The 20,333-nt window shown below is 45.4% G+C and overlaps 1 protein-coding gene across 2 annotated transcripts; it reads right to left on the reverse strand.

Moving 5' to 3' along the window:
• Positions 1-1,154: 1,154 nt before the first annotated feature.
• rtbdn (retbindin) lies at positions 1,155-15,126 on the reverse strand. 2 transcript variants are annotated; one of them, XM_080486899.1, is made up of 7 exons: positions 14,940-15,126; positions 13,576-13,740; positions 13,325-13,424; positions 11,982-12,110; positions 10,891-10,987; positions 2,903-3,249; positions 1,155-2,537 (listed from the first exon to the last, which is right to left on the reverse strand). In XM_080486899.1, the coding sequence occupies exons 2-7, from the start codon at positions 13,736-13,738 to the stop codon at positions 2,477-2,479; spliced, it is 897 nt and encodes a 298-aa protein (XP_080343025.1). In that variant the 5' UTR covers positions 13,739-13,740; positions 14,940-15,126; the 3' UTR covers positions 1,155-2,476. The 2 variants fall into 2 exon arrangements, with proteins under 2 accessions (XP_080343025.1, XP_080343024.1); XM_080486898.1 differs by having other exon boundaries at positions 13,576-13,817.
• Positions 15,127-20,333: the final 5,207 nt, after the last annotated feature.

A 20,333-nucleotide genomic window follows, 5' to 3' on the forward strand; every position in this document is an offset into this window, starting at 1 on the left:
CGGACCAACGTTTCTGTCCCCAGTTTCTGTCACCTTGCTCCCTCTCTTGGGTAGTACACTTCACTCCCGTCACAATCTAAAGGCCAAGCCGATTAGTCAAACTTCTCACATCCTTTGTGCAACTGTCGACCGGCTGAGTGAAACGGTGAAGGCATTGTTTATCTGTCGCACCACTTTCCACTCGGCGGTTTGCAGAGAGGCGGCGAACCCCGAACGTAATCACGCCTTCATTTGTAGGGAGCTATTCATGAGAGGTTGAAAGATTAAACACAGACGATGCCAACGTGTTGGAGGGTTTTTCAGAACGTCCCTATGGTGACTGCTGAAGCTGTGTAACGTCAAATCACTTTACTTTTCACTGATGATGACGGCTCCCATACAAGGTTAACAGTTCTCTTTCTCTTGCTCCTTTTTCACACTAGACGTGATTAATCCAAGTTGGGGTTTTTCTGTCTCGACGTTTTAAAAGCAGTTTGTTCAACTGGTTGTTTTCGGGTCATTTTTGTGACGCCTCCAGGTATCAAAAGCTTTGTGTCCTCCTATGAATGACGAGGTCTGGTCCAGAGGTGCATCTCCCCACACAGCATTTCGTGTACTGACCCGGTGGTGTGGTGGTTAAAACTCTCGCCTCACATCGAGTACAGTGAGATTGCATGGTCTCGGTGTGAGAGTTTCCTGCTACGGCCGAAGAAGAAGCGTTTGTGTCTAACTGGTGATTTTTAAATCATCAGTGACTTGATCTTTACCTGTTGCTGGCTGGACTCGGCTCCAGTGATCCTGAGTTGGAAGGAAATCCGAATCAGCTGGATGTTGCGCTGGAGAAGTATTTATAACATCATCGGCCAAAGCCACAACACTTCCGAATTATTTGCTTTTGATTGATTTAGCAGCCAGTAACTCCGTCCGCATTCATCATGCAGCTTTAAATCCAGGTTAAAGTGTGTGGTGTGGTGCCATCTAGTGATGGAGCTGTGTACTGCAGTCATGAAATAACCTGTGCTGTGGGGTAGCGGTGGTTGTCGCTCCTTCTTTGCATGTTCTCCCAGAACCGGAGTCTCTAAACTGCTCGTAGGTGTAAATGTGGCTGAAGTTGCACTTTGCTGTAGGCTGGAGGATGAAGCGGTGTGAAACATGGAGGATGAAGAGCTCCGGGTGACATTTAGAAATATTGTCTTTATTGAGAATGTAAAGAAAAGCACAGAAACACTCATTTCAGCAAACTTAACACAGATCAGACACATCGGTTTCCCTTTTTTAAAAATTTTTTTTTTACAAAACATTTACATCTAACGGTGCCTCACCCTAGAAACGGGACGCAATTATAAAAGAAACACCCACAGTACACCGGGAATACGTGATCAAACTACCAGAGGGACCTCATCTGGAACGACTGCTGCTGCCTCTGCGGCTTCCCTCAACTTCTGAATATCAAACCCTCCCTCGGCATTACGCTTCCATTTCCACCCTCATTATTCTCCCAGATCCCCTCCGCTCAGGCCAGTGGTCTCTGTTAGCAGAACATAAGTTACATTCATTAATATGATTACTCTGCAGGACCTCCTCCACTAGTGTATACTTCATGACAAGTAGACTGCACGGTATGGTATCTCAACAGCAAAGATCTGACTAATGCACAGAGTAACGTCGGCTAGATGGTTAGAGAGAGTCGCGGGGAGGAAGACGAAATGGTGCAGGCGGGTTAGGGGTTCGATCCCGTCGTGAAAAAGTGCTCCTCGGATTTGTTGGATCCACGCAGGAGAGCCAACACTGTTCAGGTCAAACCCAACGGGAGGATTCCTGTCAGACTCACAGATATGATGCGATTTCAATAAGTTGGGGCTCACGGTGAGATTTATACTGCCCTCTAGTGGTTGGAATAATTGTGGCGGCAGCCATGTAGAGAGGACGACGTTAACCAATTCCTCCAGGAAATCGCAATGATTCTTGTGTGTTCAACAAAGGAGTGTGGGCGTCTTCAACTTGAGACATTTCCTGCACTTTTTTGCACAAAAGACCACTTTTCCCTGTAATTCCCACAGATGGCACGAAACATCATGAATCCATGTGTCGACACACTTTCCATTAATCAAACGTACAATGTCGGTGTCAGTTTGACTCTGAGTGTGGATCACTTGGGTTTGAATTCTGGAAGGTTTAAAATACTGACAAAGTCCACAGTGCAAGCTGCAATGACTCCCTTAAAAGGGAGCAGCCACACGGAGTATAAATATTACCATGGCAAGTGAATACATTAAGTTTAAGATGCAAGATTTGAAAAGAGACTTTTTATGTTCAGACTGCCAATTTAGGGAAACAAATCTCCAATTTCACAAAGTGAAACGCAACTTTTTGAGAAAATTGACCCCAAAGTCTTCATTTATTTTCACTACAAACGGAGGAACTGGTTAATTTTGTAGGTTTTAATACACATTTTAACTTTAACTGTGATCATTTCGTCATTCTAAGTTAATTATTGTCATAACCTGGAATCATTTTCATCAAAGGTCTGTTGCACTGTGTTGGTGGTCCTCCGTGACCTGTTGACGGATGAGAACAGCTATTCTTAGCTTATCTCGTAAAGTTGAGTAATATTTAACTGAGTCACGCGAATAAATGGTAAAAAATAAAATTAAAAAAATTGATAGCGGGCAACAAGAATAACTGTGCAGCCCTGAAGGTTTATCATCGTTATAATTCTTAATAGAAACCAGAGCCCTTTATGATTGGAGGATTTTGCTTTTAAACACTCTGATTCAGCGCTGGTGTCTTTAAAAGCATATTTAATAATCATGGATGTATACAGGGACTGTTAGATGACCAGACCTTAGGGGGGAGGGCAGGATCTCTATGTTAGGATCTAGACTATTATCTCTAAATGTTTCCGGCTCTCGCCATCACCTACAGTCCGCTGCCGCTGCCCTCCACGTCCTCCACCTCCACCGAGCGCTTCCGCAGCACCGAGTTCCCCTTCCTGCCGCTCTTGGCGGGCGCCGGCAGCTTGGTCTGGCAGGGTGCTCGGTACTGGGGCAGGCCGGCCTTGGTGGTGTCCAGCTCCTCGGGGTCGTCCTGCTGGGCCCGCAGGGCGGCCATCACGTCTTTATCCGAGGGGCTGAGGGTCAGGCAGCCGCAGGGCCGGCCGCCCTCGCCCCCGCCCACTCCCGCCTCCGCCACCTCCTCCGCCTCGTCCTCCACCGTCATGAAGGCGTCGCCCCACAGGCTCTCGCACAGGTCTCTGCCGTGCTGGTACATCTGGAAGTACACAAACACTCCTTTATAGAGAGCGATTCACCGCTTCTGGGGACGGCAGTGCCGCTTAACATCAACACAGTTTACAGTGACATATTAGGTGTTTAGTTATGTACCAGCAGGTATGTTGAGGTTATAATGTCACACCGAGCTGCTCCTGTCTCTACTTTTCCAAGTAGAAATACAGCAAGTAAGTTTATTTTTCTTTTCCCACATAGAATCAAACATATTTCAAGTCATTCTACAAGATGAAGAAAATAATGTGTTGATAGTCTTAATCAAGAATCACAAGTTGCCCAACATTATTAAAAAAAAAAAGGGAAATTCTCCTAGTAATGATAAAAAATGTGAAGTTGAAAAGGGTACAGGGATCTGTGCAGAAGTTACAAAGGTAATGAAAGTTAATGAGTAAATCCTTATACAACCAGAAAATATTAGCTCTTCATTATATGCAGTATTTGTTAGACAGTATTAAAGCTTCAAACAAACTTAAGTGGGGAAATTAAAAAGGGTTTGATCCTTTTAATTCTACCACTAAATTCTAGGGTATTTTTTTAGTTATTAAAGTCATTTTTTTCCCCATTCTAACAAATACAAAACTTTTAATCCTGTGACTTTGTGAAGAGGAGAAAAGTGTGTTTTTATCTATTTATTTCAACTAGTTCAGAGGGGAAAAACACAAGAAGCTACACTGACATGCTTTTGTTTTTTCCGAGTTAAAATACAAAACTGCTGCTGCTTTGAGCTGTAAATTCCCCTCAGACAGGAACAATTTAGACAACCTGTAAATTACTTAGAGACATGAAAAAGAGAAATTTGGACATTTTATCTCAGGAAGTGTTTGGTTCAGTGCCGTGGTCATAAATACATTTTTTCTGTTCATCCAAACTTGACTGCCATTTAAAAATGTAGACGTCACACTGTGCTGCAGCGTGACGTCTGTAATGACAAATCCATCCAACAGAGGGCAGACACGCACTCTGTATTGCTTAGAGAGACTCCCGGTCCATATTCTCCGGGGACTTGGTAGTTTTATTTTGACAGTCACCGTAATAACAGTCCAACTTGGTGGTCTGTCCCCTCCATTGTCCATGTTCTCCTCTTGTTAATGTTTGGAGTGGATCGTTCTGTGCGAGCATGTACGTGAGTGGTTCAATACAGAAACAACTGACATGAAAACGACATATATGAACACGACTAACACTTTCACATGGATCTCGTTAGTCCAGAAACCTTTTATTCAAAGTTTCTAGCTTTTCCTGGATTTTCCTCCGTTTGAATATTGGATCATAGGAGCTGCATTCAGAATCTGCTGTGTCTGAGTGAGCTGGACTGGCTCCGCCCACACATGCCCATCTGATTGGCTGGTTGGAGCAACACACTTTTTAAAAAAATTGAAACAAGCCAGGGAGAGAGAGGACAGACTGTCTTCACTTCTGGGACGTCATTCCAGGTATGGGGACGATTAGTACTGCTGGAGAACCAAGGTGAATTTTGCACAGCGCTGCAGTAGCCACTGGTCTAGATGTTCACTGAGTTACTCACCTGAATGGAAACTACATTTTTTCCAAACTGAAAAGATTAATGTTACGGAGCGGCTTCAGATATAAACCTTCATGATTCATCAGACCCGAGAGGTCATTTTAGACGAGGAGCTGTTCTTTGATGGAACTGCTTTTTAAAAAAAAACAAAAAAAAAAAACGTACCTGTTCAGATTTAATCCTTGAAAAGTTTTTCTTTTCTTTTCTTTTCTTTTTTTTCCAATCATCAAAACATGCTATGTCTTTCCAGCGCAACTTGTTTCGTCCTTGTCGCCCTTCACCCCCGCTACTCCACCTCGCAGCCCACATAAACATCCATCCAAGTAATTGATTTTGCCTCTGGAGGGCAGCCTTGAAAACAAACCGCATCTGCCAGGTGTTACACAAGAGGTGTGTGTGGGTGTGTGTGGGTGTGTGTGTGTGTGTGTGGTGTTACACAAGAGGTGTGTGTGTGTGTACAGGAACCTCGACAGGACAGGTGTTTATAAAATGGCCTTTTGTCCGCCTTCCCTCTCCTCCTCCGACCTTGAACGAGCGTCACCAGGCACAACCTTGGGTGTCTCGCTGCGGGAGTCTGAGCGGACCGGCTGATCTAAACTCATCGGGAGAAGGTCGCCTCTGGCAGAAAGACTCATCACGACGCTCTTCATAGAGTGGAACTTTGAGGCAGAAACCCCCGTTACTGCTGACTTTAGCCGTTTGCTTTCTGGAGCGTGGAAAATCCTGCTCCGCTCTAATAAGACGGGGATTAGACGGGATTCTGCATTAGAGTGCAAAACAAAACAAAACAAAAAAAGCTAATTGGAATGTAAAACTGAAGCTGTTTACCTGGAGATGATGTACGCCGACATACTTTGGACGAGTTGTGGAAGTAGATGGAGGGAAGTTTTTAGTGGGAGAGATGATTCAGTGATGATGATCTAGTTTCGTATATTTTTTAAAAGCAATACTTGTTTCTAATTTATCCACTAGGGGTCGCACTTTCTAAAACGTTTTTCTGTTTCGGGGGGATACAGAGAGTTTCAGCCATATAAAGATTTGCTGAATTTTAATACATGGATGCTGTATTCTCCCAGCTATAAATTTTAACTGGTATATAAGATTAATTTATTTATAAAAAAAAAATTCCTCCATCCTTTAAACTCACGATTCGCCTTCTTCTGCTTCTCTACAGTCCCTCACAAGTTTCTCTCTCACTATTTGTGGAGTGTTTCTCTCAGTTAAATGTAGTTCTAATGGAGGTACTGTGGCAGTTTTCTGTTGTCCTGCAGTGACACCTAGTGGTCACAGGTGAGGTTTTTTTGATGTTTAAGTCGAATGTTTTACCAAACGACGAAAAAAAAAGGGACTTATCTCATAAATACGATAATTAATCGTTTTAATTAGTGGAAATTAAGCTCTCAGTGTAAAATACGATTAAATGACCTTCACGTCTTCAGTTAAAACTTTGCTGCGACAATAAACCAACAAGTAATTAGTTTTGTGTCTGAGCCAGACGAGAAGGTCTGAGACGCGTCTGCTCCTCCTCATCAGTTCCATTTCCACGTCCACTCTCTATCGGGGGCCGTTTTGGGCCTTCGTTGTGTTTTCTTGGCGTCTCCGTCTCTGGAAGCTGCTTCACAATCCTCTATTAGGACGACAAATCACAGTCTCCTTCTCATCGAGCTCAACGTCCACGTCTCATTACTGCTGCGCTTGTTGTTTGTACATCACTCAGCCCCCCCCCCCCCCCCCCCCCCTTTCCTTTTCATCCCCCGTGTGTTGGGGGATTAAAACCCAGACTCTGCGGGCTCTGGGAGAAGAAAACGTATTTACGGCCTCGGAAGGACGACGGGGGGGGGGATCGTGGCCGTTTCTTGCTCTTCCGCGTTACACAAACACGCGCAGTCGTCGTCGTCGTCGTCGTCCTTCGTCCTCCGGCGACGCGCTTTGCTGCCAAAGCTAATTCAGTACGAGCACAAGTGGCTTCAGACGACGTGGTGTTGATCGAATGAGTGAGATAGAGAAATGTCCCCGGGGCTCTGTCCTGTCCTTCCCGTCCTTATCTGGTTTAATTCCGTCTGAAACCTACTGCAGCGTACCTGCTGCGCCAGAGAGGAGAAACACACAGAAATACTTCAACGCCAATGATTTCTGAGCGCAGCCATTGAACCGCAGTAAAACCCTTTTAGGTGAGGTTCAGGGTTTGTTTTTTTTATATATTTCTAAATATAAATGTTCCCATTTTATACAAATATGCAGTTTAAAACCTAAAGAAATTGTATATTAATTGATGATCAAACACCTTTCAATGGTTTCGTCCAAAATGTTTAATTGTTGGTTATTAGGACCTTTTAACCTGCGACACTAGAGCCAATCTTAGGATAGGATTTACTTTATTGATTACGCCAGCTGCAGAGCACATATACTACATATATGTAATGCAATAAAATGAGAAATACATGTGATAATAAACATATCAAGTTAAAAACCGAACGCTGTGCGTGCAGATTTAAGTCCGAACACATAACGTATAATCTTCAGCACCAGGTTCACTCGGTGACCAGCTATTAGTGATTCAGACCAAATACTGGATCCGGACCAGCAAACGACAAACGCGACACGTCGGCCACTCGCTGGTTGGACTTAGGCTCCTAAACCACTTAGAAAGATTAACATCAAGACAATAGTAAGCCTCTTGTGTTCGTGTCAAGTTCCCACAAACTGATTGGTTTCCTGAAAACTTCCCGCTCGGAACGATTCTGCTCCAGGAAATAAAAAGTAAAACTGGTGCAAGTTTTGAGTTCTGTGGACTTAAGCCTCATTCCAGTCTGGATGTCTTCTGATGAAGACGATGATGAGAGGACAATTATTAATTATAAACAAATCGTACGTGTTAGAAATGCTCAAATGAGGCTTTATGAGAAGCTCCAGAAAAGGACCTGAGCTTAGTGAAGATTAACCGTTCACCAATGAGCAGGGAGCACAAACGCGCCTCTGGGGGGTCGTCAGGCGGGGAAATATTCCCACGACACTCTTATCTGGGGTCTCAGCCAGCGCTCGCATAGAATGGAATAACTACGGCCATTTTAAATGTAATTAAACCCAAAAAGACCAATAGTATGGCTGCATTTCTCGTAAATAAAAGATTTTTGTTGTAGTTTGATTATCAAAAATACAGTTTCGAATGTATAAACCGCTTATCTGACATTATTACATAATATTAGTGTGTTTTTTTAAGTTTTACAGGACTCATTTTAGGTGAAAGGGATCTGCATCATTCACTGTTTTAAAGTCTCGGTTAATAATAATTGTCCAGTTTGAGCGTCGCTGAGGAAACTTTTTCCAGGATTTGAGTCGCACTAGTGAATCTAACTTCTGTTTGTGTGAAAACATTAAATGACTTTATATATATATATATATATATATATATATATATATATATATATATATATATATATATAGTCTCTTTTAGAGAATGTATTCCAAGTCATTTAAGGCTCTGAATAGTGTGTAAATGTAAAAAAAAAAAAAAAAAGTTTGAATTTATTTCTGTGATTTTCTAACCTAACCGCTCCACTTTTTTGGGAGAAGTATTGGATTGAAGTAACTTGGTAATGGTGTAATGCGGCGTTCCTTTTTTGGAGCGCTCTTTGCTCCGTCGGATTCCGCTGCTCCTGCAGGAGATGTGTTTTCTCTTCAGGCGTAACCTCATTCCCACAAAACCGGCAGCAGCAGAAAGAGTCTAAAGCCGAGATAAACCAGACCTTGGCTGGCAAAGAATGTCCAATGAGCACAAAGAGAGAGAGAGAGAGAGCGAGGCGCAGCGTGCCAGAGGGAGCTTTGCATGCAGAGGATGTGCCTCGGCTGCCTTCTTTAAATGTATTGGCTTGTTTCTATGCAAATTCACATCCAACGCAGTCAGCGCTTCCTAATCCCGCCTGTGTCGGCGTCTATTTACCCTAAAGACGCACGCAGCCCGGCTCCAGGTTCCTCCACAGCAGGTGAAAACGTGAGCCGGGGGAGGTTTTAATGCGACGCCAGAGAGAGAGAGAGAGAGAGAGGGGGAGAGAGAGAGAGAGATTTGCAGTTTAGCTTTTCCAAAAGTGCGAGCACGTCCGAGGTGGACCGTTGTGGCTGAAATCTCCCGTCTCGGCCGGCTGAGGAGGAAACAAAGTGAAGCGTGACCTCTGAGAGTTGGTCGAGAGGCTCGGTTTGTTCAGGGGGCTGAATGCACCGACTCTCCTCTCTGGATCCAGCCGCTGCTTGAAGCCTGTGAAACCGAGCCGACTGCAGGCTTCTGATGGGAAATCCTACATGTTTCTAGTCTCAGCCTGTCCAGTCTCTGCTCTCATTGGCTGTGTAGTTTGACGAAATGATGCCGCACGGATTTTGGTATTTGAACCTTGTGAAATTATCTCCTTTATTCTTGTAGTTTGTTTAATGTGACGTGAAACCTCGCTGTACTTGAACATGACTGGTGCATTGAGGCATGGCAGGGTTAAAGCACCCTTCTTTTGAGAACTCCTTATGTTTGTTGGGGCTTTTTTGATGAAAAACAGTCAATACAAGCAATGTGGACAACAAAAACACACAATCTGGGACCAACATGGACACTTAGAAAACCAAGGAAAGGCAAAATAAAAAGAAACTGTTATTTGAATGTCTAACAAAGAAATACATACACATAGATTTTTCTATTTTTTTTTTTTGTCCAAAATAAGGCAAGAACAAATAAATAGAAGTGTTTCTGTAAGAGGGGTTCGGCTTTGGAACAAATTGAACAATGAACTTAAGAAACTTGGATACGATTAAAACATTTAAAAGGCGGTTGAAGCGCACCACTTTTGAAAAATATGAGCTCAGGAAGGACGAGATTAAAAGTTACTGTTCACTTAGAGGAGTTTTGATTCTGTTACTTCAGTTGCAGCAAAGTAAGTTTAACTTCAGCCTGAACCCGTCGGTCTGCCTCTGTTTGTTTGTTGTTGCATTAAATTGTTGCATTGTGTATTTGGTTTACCAAATAAACTATTACTACTATTACCTTTACTACTACTAGAGTTCAGGAGTTAATGGATGGTAATTGGGCTGGACGAGTTAAAAAAAAAAAAAAAAAAAAGCATAATAACCTGTGACTGATCAGAATTTACTTAAGAATGTCAAAGTTCAAATTTAATGGACGATTTATAAAGCTTATCATAAACATCAGTGTTACTGCAGCCTTCAATTTGCATGATAAAGAAACTACCCCCCCCCACCCCACCCCCCGTAAAGGATTTGAAATGGGGTGGACAGAAACGACGGCGCGTCCTGTGTGAGACTATTTGCTGCCGGGCTCAGCTGCACACCAGCGCTCTGTTTCTTTTTAAATCACCCACCTGCCCCTGCCCCTGCCCCTGCCCCTGCCCCTGCCCGCTGAAGCAAGGCCGACTCTTTTCACGCTCCGGCACACAGCCGCCGCTCTGTTAACCCTCCGCTCAGCCGCCTCCTCGCTCCCCCGCGCCGCCAGCAACGCCGCTTCACACTTCCTGACCTTCATACCTGCCCATGTGCAACGCTGAATGACAAAACCGGAGGTCAGCCGGTGGGATCGGACCCTTCGATTGGCCACCGGACCTCAGCTGGGGCGCGATCGTGCTCCGCTCGAGTCTCATTCAAACTGCGAGACGCTCTAGAATCTCAAATCTGAGCTCTTTAATCCCGATTCTTCTTGACATATGTAAAAGAAACACTGTGCCAACAACACACTAACGTCAGATGAAAGTGATCATGAGTGAAACTAGATGGCCTCTTCCACTAATGGAGAGTTTCCATTTGTTTTAGAACAAATTTATGGGAAAAAAAGTCCAATTTCAACAGTATTTCATCTGTAATGATGTAAAATGAATCGGCTCTTCAGTTCTGCTGTACCATTTTAAATGTTGCTCCTCAGAGTAACTTCACAGATTCACCTTTACAGAACCACTTGGACTCTTAAACCCTTTTACTGCAGCAGCAGCATCACTTCTCCTCCAATGAATGAATGAATGAATAATCCTTTGCCATGATGGCGTGTGGTGGGAGCTCGTCCCGCAGGCCGGGACCGGCTCTTCAACAGGCTGAGTAACGGAAGACAAGTCCTACCTGCTGATACTGGACGCAGGTTCCACTGCAGTTCTGTCCCCGCGGGTCTCTGGCCCAGTTACGAGCACAGGTCAGGTCCATCCTGCAGGCGTCGAACCTGAAGAAACGAGGAAATGAAGTCGCAAAACGTAAGGACGTAACTCTGTGAATCCCAAAACGTCAAATTCTTAATTTGTTTGTCCTAATTCTTTTTTTTTTTTAATCTGCACAGATGCAAAGATCCAGTGCACTGTTTCCACAACAATTCATGACGTAAATCTGACATGATTTTTGGTTTTTCGTTTCAGAAAAGTTTCACGTTTACGCGGCAACATTTTGAAAATGATGTAGTGAGCATGTAGGGCCACTAGGGGGTGCTGCTTGTTTATTGTCATGAAACTACACACACATGCAGCAGAGAACAAAAAGCTATAAACATTAACAATGGGAGAACACAGGTTGCTATTACGGTGACTGTCAAAATAAAAGCACCAAGTCCCAGGAGAAGATGGACTGAGAGTCGTGACACTCTGTTCATCGTCCATCTACTGAGCATGTGCAGACAAACTATCATCTACAGCCGTAGTGAACATGCAAAAGTGTGTTGCTCCAACCAGCCAATCAGAAATCAAACCCTATATAGTGTCATCGGGGGTTTAGCCAATCCCAATCAAGGTAGCCCTCCTGTTGACTCCTCCCACAATTAAAGAGCTCTGCTCTGGCACATGGCACCACAAGAGGAAGTACTTCCTCCTCTTCCCAAGATGGGCATGTGAGGGCGGAGCCAGCCCAGCTCACACAGACACAGCAGATTCTGAATGCAGCTCCTGTGATCGAATGTTCAAATTGAGGGAAAATCAATAAACTGAACCCTTGGCTGGAGATTGCTAACCGCTACATCGCCGCCTTCATGAGCCACATCTTGTGTTTGCCGTCGCCTTGATAAACGCAACCTTGGCGTCACCTGTGTCGCACGGCCGCCTGCACGTCATTGGCTGCCGGGTCTCAGCGCGGTGAGCTGCTGTCACACAAGATCGAACTCTCCCACGCGGCGGTGGGACCGATAATGATGGTGATTAATCAGTTGTTGACTGTGCGCCTGGCACGCTCACCAGTCGCGGCAGAAGCTGTGGCACAGCGGCACGGCCTGGATGTAGGAGCGGCGCTGGGGGTGTGGCCAGCGGGCGGCGTCCGGGGAGCAGCGGTAGAAACACGACACCCTCTTCAGGAAGCTTTCACACCTGAGGAGACGGACGGAGGTCAGTTTACACAAACACGACATCTTATTTCACCCTCCGTTTATTTCTTCCATCGTTGTTTTGGGGGTTTTTTTTCTCATAAATTAAAACAAATTTAACACCCGGAATCCTCCTGCTGCTCTCTGGTGACCCCCGCAGGAAAGGCGTCCCACATTTTAAGAACCCCCGCCTTGATACTCCCTCAATTCCTCTTTCAACTCGATGTTCTTCGTCACGTTTGCTGCTGCAGTCACAAACTCTGGATTTCAGACGTTTTTTTTCCCTGCAAGTCTACGCCAAGGTTTCTTTTCTTGTATTGAATGTAACAGCGCTACGTTGGAGTCACGACCCGCAGACACGTGTCATTGTTCGTCTCACAGAAATACCAAGGTTCCACGGCTGGAGAGAAGCTTTGGAGAGAACAAGTGTCAATAGAATGAACATACAGCTGAAGGGAACGTTATAAGGAGCAGTAATGTGCAGAGGCGGAATTAAACAGAAATCCTTCGATATCATTCTTACATTTCATCACGATTCTCATCAATCTAATTACCTCTCTTTTGCCAGGTTTTGGTCTCCAGTGATTCCTCTTTCTATGTTGAAAATTTGGCACTATAGATGTTCATTGATATAGTTTTTTGATGAAGCTTCAAGCAAACCATTAAGAGAAACGAAGCTTAAAACACTTTAATACATTTTGTCATTTGTAATCCAAATCCGAAGTATGGCGGAAAACGGGAGTCATGACGATATAACTAAGTTTTTCATGTACGTTTCCATGAATTTATCGACTCGCCAACGAGTCACTTACAGCCAGTTGTGTAATACCACTTTTCACCCCTAGAGGGTATCGCGCGTTGTCTTCAGTCACGGCTGCGTCCATGGTGGGTTTCAGAAGTGTGTCCTAAAATATGGATCGTGACCTTTAGCATTTCAAAAGCAAAAATACCTGAATTTGAAATAGCAATTCATTCATGTTCCAGCTAAATACCAACGCATTGACTTTCATGCAACAAGTCGGAAATTTCTCCCTAATCTAGACACGGTTCCTGCATCATCAGCTGAATAATCCTGTAGTAGAGAGCCACACTAAAGATGGAGACTGGACTCTACAAACTCCTATAGCCTGGGCTGGACGCCACAGCGACCCGTCAACAGAAACGGCACGACCGAAGCTGACATCTTGTTTAGAGAGAGAGAGCGGCGGCGAGACTCACTCGGAGCTCAGAGGTCCACACTTGTCCCAGGGTTCGTTCTTGTTGCTCGCAGAGGGAACGTAGGCGACGTCCTGGATGTGCTCCTCTGTACAGCAGCTGTCTGTCCACAGCAACGACAAACAAAGCAGGTTTAGGTTAAGATTTTCACCCCCGACTACCGACCTGCATGAGCTAGAGCGTTTCTAACATGTCGGGGTTCTGCCCACTTCAATCCCACCCATGAACCCTTCAAACAGGTTGGGGTCACTCACTGTCGGCGTACATCCCACACTCGCTCAGGTGGGGCTCCGGGCCGGGCGTGGCCTTGTGCTTCCCGTCTTGGAGACACACCCCCTCAGAGCGGATTCCTCCAATCAGAGCCGCCGCCAGAGAGACGCACAGGAAGAGCAGACGGGGGTCGGTGGCAGCAGCCATCTCTGGAGGAGAGGTCGGCGCAGCGGAGAGCGTCGGTCAAGACTGCGTTAAAGAGTCCGAGTGGTGCGACCAGGAAGCCCTGCGGTAAAGATCAGATGAAAGCTGCTTCCACGCCACCATCAGAGCTCAGGGTGTGTGTGCTCGCCCTGCTTGTGGTGACCTACAAGTCATAGTGAGGCTAATTAGGAAGGACTCGGGCGCAGTGCTGAGATGGATGACATGCGTAGTCGTTTAATCTGACAAGCGGCCGCAGGACGTGGGGCCTACATAACACGAATTACACAAATCTGCTGGACATGGACGCACGGCGCCGTACAGGCCCAGTCCTGATTTCACCCGACAGACACATAGAGTGACCCACAAAGACGGAAACACGGATCAAAAACAAACAACTGAGGAAAGACCCAGAAAGAAGCTTTTTAAAAATCACAAAGGCTTAAAACAGCAAGAAATAGGTCAATACAATTCTACCCCCTCCCACAAGAAAGGCCAAACTCATAGGAAATAAATAAAGGTTGCGCCATATATATATTTATTTTTTCTTTGTTTGTTTTTTGTTTAAACCATCATAAATAACTTTTAAAAATAAATAAATGGTAGTGCTAGCATAAAAAAGTTTTTTTTAAAGGGTATCCTATTTACACCACAATATATAAATAAATAATTGTTGGTGCCTGCAAAAAATTTTAAAAATCTGATTTAAAACCATAATAAACAAACTCCTGTGGAATGTGTAAATAAGCCTATTTCTAAGTTTCCAATACTTATGGAGTAAATAAGTAATTAAACCAAGAAAGAAACCAGTAGTTGTGTTTTCAGATGTCTTAATTAATCCCAGATTTACTAAACAAATAATCTGTAATAAGGAGGGGGAAAACAGGCTTTTGTGAATTTTTCGGTTTCATGATGATTAATCGACTAATAATCATAACGATTGTTATCGAAAGACTCCAGGGTTAAATACAAAAGTAGCCTTTTAATGTAAACATACATGTTTAAAAATCGGAAATAGAATGAAGACTTGATTTAGAAAATGAGACTTTTAAAAAGTTGAATTTAAAATAAGATGATCATTAATGTTGAAGTGATGCGAGCAGCTCTGTTATCGGTTATTATGTAAGATAGTTTTCCCTCCTCGGATCCACGAGTAGAAGAAGAGAATGGAGGTTGTTTTTTTGTTTTTTTTGTCTTTGTCCGGTACCTGTCGGTGTGAGAGCGGCTCTCGGTGCGGATCAGCGGCCGGGCTGTGCGCTCGGTACCCGGGTTGCGGCGCTGGCTGAGGCGGCTCCTGGCTGCTCGGTCTCCGGTCTGCGTGTCTCTGATGTCCGCTGCCCGGGGGCCGCTGCTCGCCACTTTGTCACCGGTTTATATGAAGGACATTTCAGTCTGTTCCAGTAGGCAGCTCACCCCCTCCCTCTGCTCCATGCTGGGAAGTCCTCCCCTCCCTCCCTCCATCCTCTCTCTCTCTCTCTCTCTCTCTCTCTCTCTTCGTGTTAATCTCCCAATAGGATGTTTACCAAATCCTCCTTGTTGACAGCTTTCCTTCAGGCCAGTCCAAGTGCTGCTGCAGATGGAGGAGCAGAAAACAAATGTATTCTCAGGTGAAGATTTGCCCTCTGCCCTCCATCACAGGTGGTGCTGAGTCACACCTGCCCCCCCCCCCCCCCCCCCCCCCCTCCCCCACTGAGGTCAGGGATTTTTCCAGATGACAGGGTCAGAGAGGAGAAGGGGGGGGGGGCTGAGATTTAATACTGTGCGATATGCTGACGACAGAGAACAACAAATCTCTGCATGTTGCAAAAAACCCCACAGAGGTCACTCCGGCCGGTCGTTCATTCACCTGCCGGCCTCTATGTGGGTCATCGGCGTATCGTGGCAATGGTGAATTATGATTTATAGGATTTGTTTGTCTGCAAAACCTCTGCGCATCCTCTGACTTGCAAGAACATTGCAGTGGATGCAAACGTTGTGTGGCGCGAACTGGGCAGCTTCATGCTCCCTGCTCAGTCGCGGTGTCGGCACCAGGTCACCTGCTCGTCAGCTGAACCTTTACTCATATTACTTCAGAGCTGATCAACCGGGAGCTGTAGTGAAAACAGTGTGTTTTTCCTTGCAGTAACGCTGAAAATTATGTAGTTCTCATGTCGGGCCACTAGTGGGTGCTGAGCGTGTGCAGAACATGCTGACGACACAGAGTTGGAGCATTTTTTTATTTTTTTATTACGAATTTCGAGGCTTTTTTTCAAAAACATAAATTTTCAGGTGCGGCGAGCGCCGTCGTCGAGTGAACTGACCTAAAACGCAACCAAAGTTTTGTGTTTATTCCTTTGAAAACGTTGTCATATGAACAGGGCCTCTATATCTCCGGAAAACAACAACATTTATAACCACTTTTTGGCTCCTGGAGCCACGTGTTTGACATTCTCTGTCTCTCACTCCTGTTGGGTCCATATGAAACGTGTCGGTCCGTCAGGAGATGCTAATTGTAAACGGACCTTTAATTTGCACTCACAAACCAGTGGAACAGAAACTAACTATAATAAACTAAAACCATTGAAGGTCATTGATTATGTGAAGATGGATTTATTATCTTCTCTTGTCTTTTGACCTCACGGGAGGAACGACGTTAAAACGTTATTTCGAGAATGTCGATAAAAAATACAAAATACCAAAGACCAGTTGAGTCGGGGGGGGGGGGGGGGGGGGGTTGGGTCTTGAACCCGTCACACTGGGTCACCAGACTCAGACACTAACCCAGCCAACAGAACCCGGCTCTGTGCTTGTTGAAATAACCCGGCAGTTTACGGCGTGTGCTGCTCCTGGCTTTTAATCTCACCTTGGCTCTGGTGTGCCGACCTAATCCCCGGCTGGATGCACGGCGCTCACTCCCAACGCCCTCCCAAGGCTTTTCACCACATCGGAGCAGATGGAGGGCGTCTTGTGGCCTAGATACGCCCGTCTGAAACCCAAGACTGCGAGATTGGTGACGCGTCTCGACCGTAATTGTTTTTTTGGCGACTAAAACAACGGAGGGACGGGAACGGACCAGACGGATTGGCCATTAAATAAAAGCCACAGATTGAGCGCGGATGGAAGCGAGGGCCCGCCCGGGCCCCGCCGTCCACCAGACTGTTTCATAACAAGCAGGGGGTCACCGCCGCCGCAGAACACTTTATTTCTGGGGAGCGAGGGGGGCAGACAAACAGCTCTTCATCGAGTAATTAGAGGAAGAATAACTATATCCTTTGTGCCGGAGCTATTCAGGGACCAGAATGAGGGGGGACAAAGCGGGCCATCCCCGCTCTCTGTGTACCCTCATCGCTCATTTAACAGGGTTCAACCGCCGCCGGCTTCTGAGACTTCAGGACGGCCTTCAGCTGGCAGGCGGCGGCGGCGGCGGCGGCGCCCTGGCCCGTTGACTCGCTAACTGACATTCCTGTCCAACCTTCAGAGCCTCTTTGATTTGTCACACTGACCTATTTGTCCGGACCCTCGAGCTCAGCGGTGTCGCCCACATTTTAGTGCCGGAGCCACAAACTGCTCGAATTGATTCAGTTGAAATCCTCAAAGAAAAATGTGGGTGATTTTAGGCTGCGTTTAGGCGGTATATTCTAAAAAAGATGTAGTTTTCGTGTTGGGCCACCAGTGGGTGCTGTTTGTTTTGTAATGAAATCACACACACGTTACTCGGAAAGCAATACACTGTAAACGTTAACAATGTGCGTACACAGACATTCATATGGACAGATGACCAAGTTGGATTGTTGTTACTGTCAAAATAAAAGCACCAAGTTGGATTCTTAGTACGGTGAGTGTCAACTGCTACTCCGCTCGGCTGCCGTGAACAGTTGTTCTGCACATGCTCAGTAGATGGACTATCAGAACAACGTTTCCTCCGTGGTGTTTTGACAGTCACCATAATGACAAATAAATGTGGTTTCATTACAAAAACAAACCACAGCGCCCACTAGTGGCCTAACGTGCCAACTAACAATCAATTTCAGTGTTTCTGCTGTTTCTGTGTAAAGGGATGTTTTTTCCAAAACGTTGTACTGTGTAAAACGCGAAATCTTTCTGAAACTAAAACACTAAAACGATGCGTTTTCACTTGAAACGTCGTGTAAACGGAGCCGAAGTCTGATCCAGGATCGTTTTGGTTGTACTTTGCTTTGCTTTCATGTGTAAATCTGATTTTAGTTTCTCGTTTTTAGTCCACGTCGGGTTTCGGGGCTCCCTGCCTGTGTTCAGTACAGGCCACGTTCACACATCCCTGGGTATTTACTAAACAGTGATATTTCTCTGCGTTTGGGCCTCGCATTTACACATAAACACACAAACGAAGATTCCTGAAAACTCCGGCCACAGTGGAGATTTAGAAAAACCGTCTCTCTGTTTGCATCTGAAGAGCGGTAGGCCGAGCTTCACCTCACAATTTGTGAAGATCCTTTTTATCCAGGATTATGATTGGCTATCGCGGCTTCATGCTTCTCGTTACACTGCCCCCTAAAGGTTTGGCATGCTCATAGCAGCTCTGAACCAGGTGTATATGTTTTATAAAGCAATTTGAGCTGCTGTGCTAAACAGAACCAGAGAACTTTCTAAAAGAAGTTCTCTGGTTTTAAAGAGTAGGAAGAGGCTTCTGATTGAACCAAATTATATTTGTGACTATTGAGTGAATATATATATATTATATTGTTGAGAAAACTAACTCGTGTCTTAAATGACTTTTCCCCATCAGAAAAGATCAGAACCTTCTGGCTCATGTAGAATTTTGTATGGTATTGTTCTACTTTTTGCATTTCAGTGGCATGCAGCTGTCGTCGGCATCACTTTGGAACATTTGATAGTGAGAGAAGCTGCTGGAGTGAGATTAGAAACGACTCCCAACAAAAGGTCACATTTCATGAACTTTCAGTTGAAAGAAATGTCACTGGTCGAATACCAAATTTTCCCAAATTACATTGTCGTGTTTAAAGTGTCGGGCCACACGGTGGTTTGGTGGTTCGCAGTCTTGATTCGTAGCAGAAGAGTCTCTGATTTGAGTCTGGAGGGTTTTTTTTTCCTGTGAAGAGTTTGCATGTTCGCTTTTCTCTTAAAGTCTGAAAAAAACCTACATTTGATGTGTGAGTGAGTGTCTCTCTGTGAGTGATGGACTTCTCGTCTTTGCTCATATCTTAGATCGGCTGCAGTGTCGGTTGGATGGAAGAATAAATGAATGAATTAATGGGTCAATGGATGTTCGAAGTGTTGCATGGATGGAAACTGATGCAAGTTTGAGTGTTTAATAATGTTTCACTGTATCCAGAGTAAAAACGAAATTCAGTGTTCTGAGTGTCTCCAAATAATAAATGGGGACAGACGATGATCTGTTTACCTAAAGGAGAAGAGACGCCATCCCTCTCGTCCCTCCCTGTGGTTTCCACAGATACACAGAGTTACCTAATGAAGAACCTTGGCTGAACTGCTCTTTCCCTTTAAATCGTTTATCTATTTATTTCTGTCCTCCGTCCTGCTGTGACCTTTCTGTCCAAGCTCTTGCGATGCGGTCGGCAGCAAATCAATTCAAACCAGAGGAGAGAAACCTGCACTCGGGACGTTTCGCCATTTACTCAAAGTCGGTCGTTTTCACGTCGACGCGGTTTAATATCGGGTGAAGGAAACACGGTGACAAGAGACCAGACACATTTTAAAAGGCAGCTTTATGGCGTCGGTCACAGAAACACCCAATGAAACAACAGTGTCAATCATTCATGGAGCATCACAGTATCTCGCGTGTCCATTGTCTTCTGCTCCCGGAGGAATGTGCTCAGTCATCCCTCAGTCCTGGTGTTTTCAGCAGCCAGTCACAGTCTCCACTGCCTTCGAGTGGCAGCAGCCCCGGAGCGGTGGCAGCTCTCCATCCTGTGGTCACTCGACAGCACTGCATGCAAACTTCACCTCTCTCCCATTCATCAGGAATCGCCACTACTTCCCGCGGAGCTCCACGTCCCCACAGATTAAATCTGAGATCAGACGGAATGGAATGAAGTTCATTCATCTCGGCTCCTCTTGCTAGTTTCCGTTGGGCCTCGCTCGTCGTTCCTGGATGTTTTTGCCCAGGTTCATGCTCAGGGTGGCGACGGCATAGGTGGATAAGATCACAATGGTGCTCCTCACAAACTGCGAGGAGGCTCCCCGCTTCCCCACGAACCTGAGGCCACGTCTGTGCAGGCCGGCGTCTGCAGCCTCCACTGTCTGGGCGAGTTGCTCCATCCCTGCTGCTACGTTCTTCGGCTTCTTCTTTTCTGTCCACCTTCTTCCCCCCATGCCTCTTTATCTACTCCGCCTCAAATCCTCAGATTCCGTCGAGTGCCAGCACATGTCAGCACCACCTGACGGAGTGAAGGATGCCTCCCGCCTGCAGTCCGCGCTCGATAATAATAATAGAACCAACAGAAGGCATTCAGTCTGACCTCCCTGGAGCCGTGACAACAAGAAGCAGAGATAATCTGTAATCTATAACCTAATCCTCCCAACAATCTGCCAAGTCACTCAATGTCCATCATATTGTGCTTCAACCCGATAATAGTCCTGCTGGAACGGGACGCCTTGGGTC

Source organism: Lipophrys pholis (assembly GCF_963383615.2).
Source record: "Lipophrys pholis genome assembly, chromosome: 19".
Taxonomy (NCBI): Eukaryota; Metazoa; Chordata; class Actinopteri; order Blenniiformes; family Blenniidae; genus Lipophrys; species Lipophrys pholis.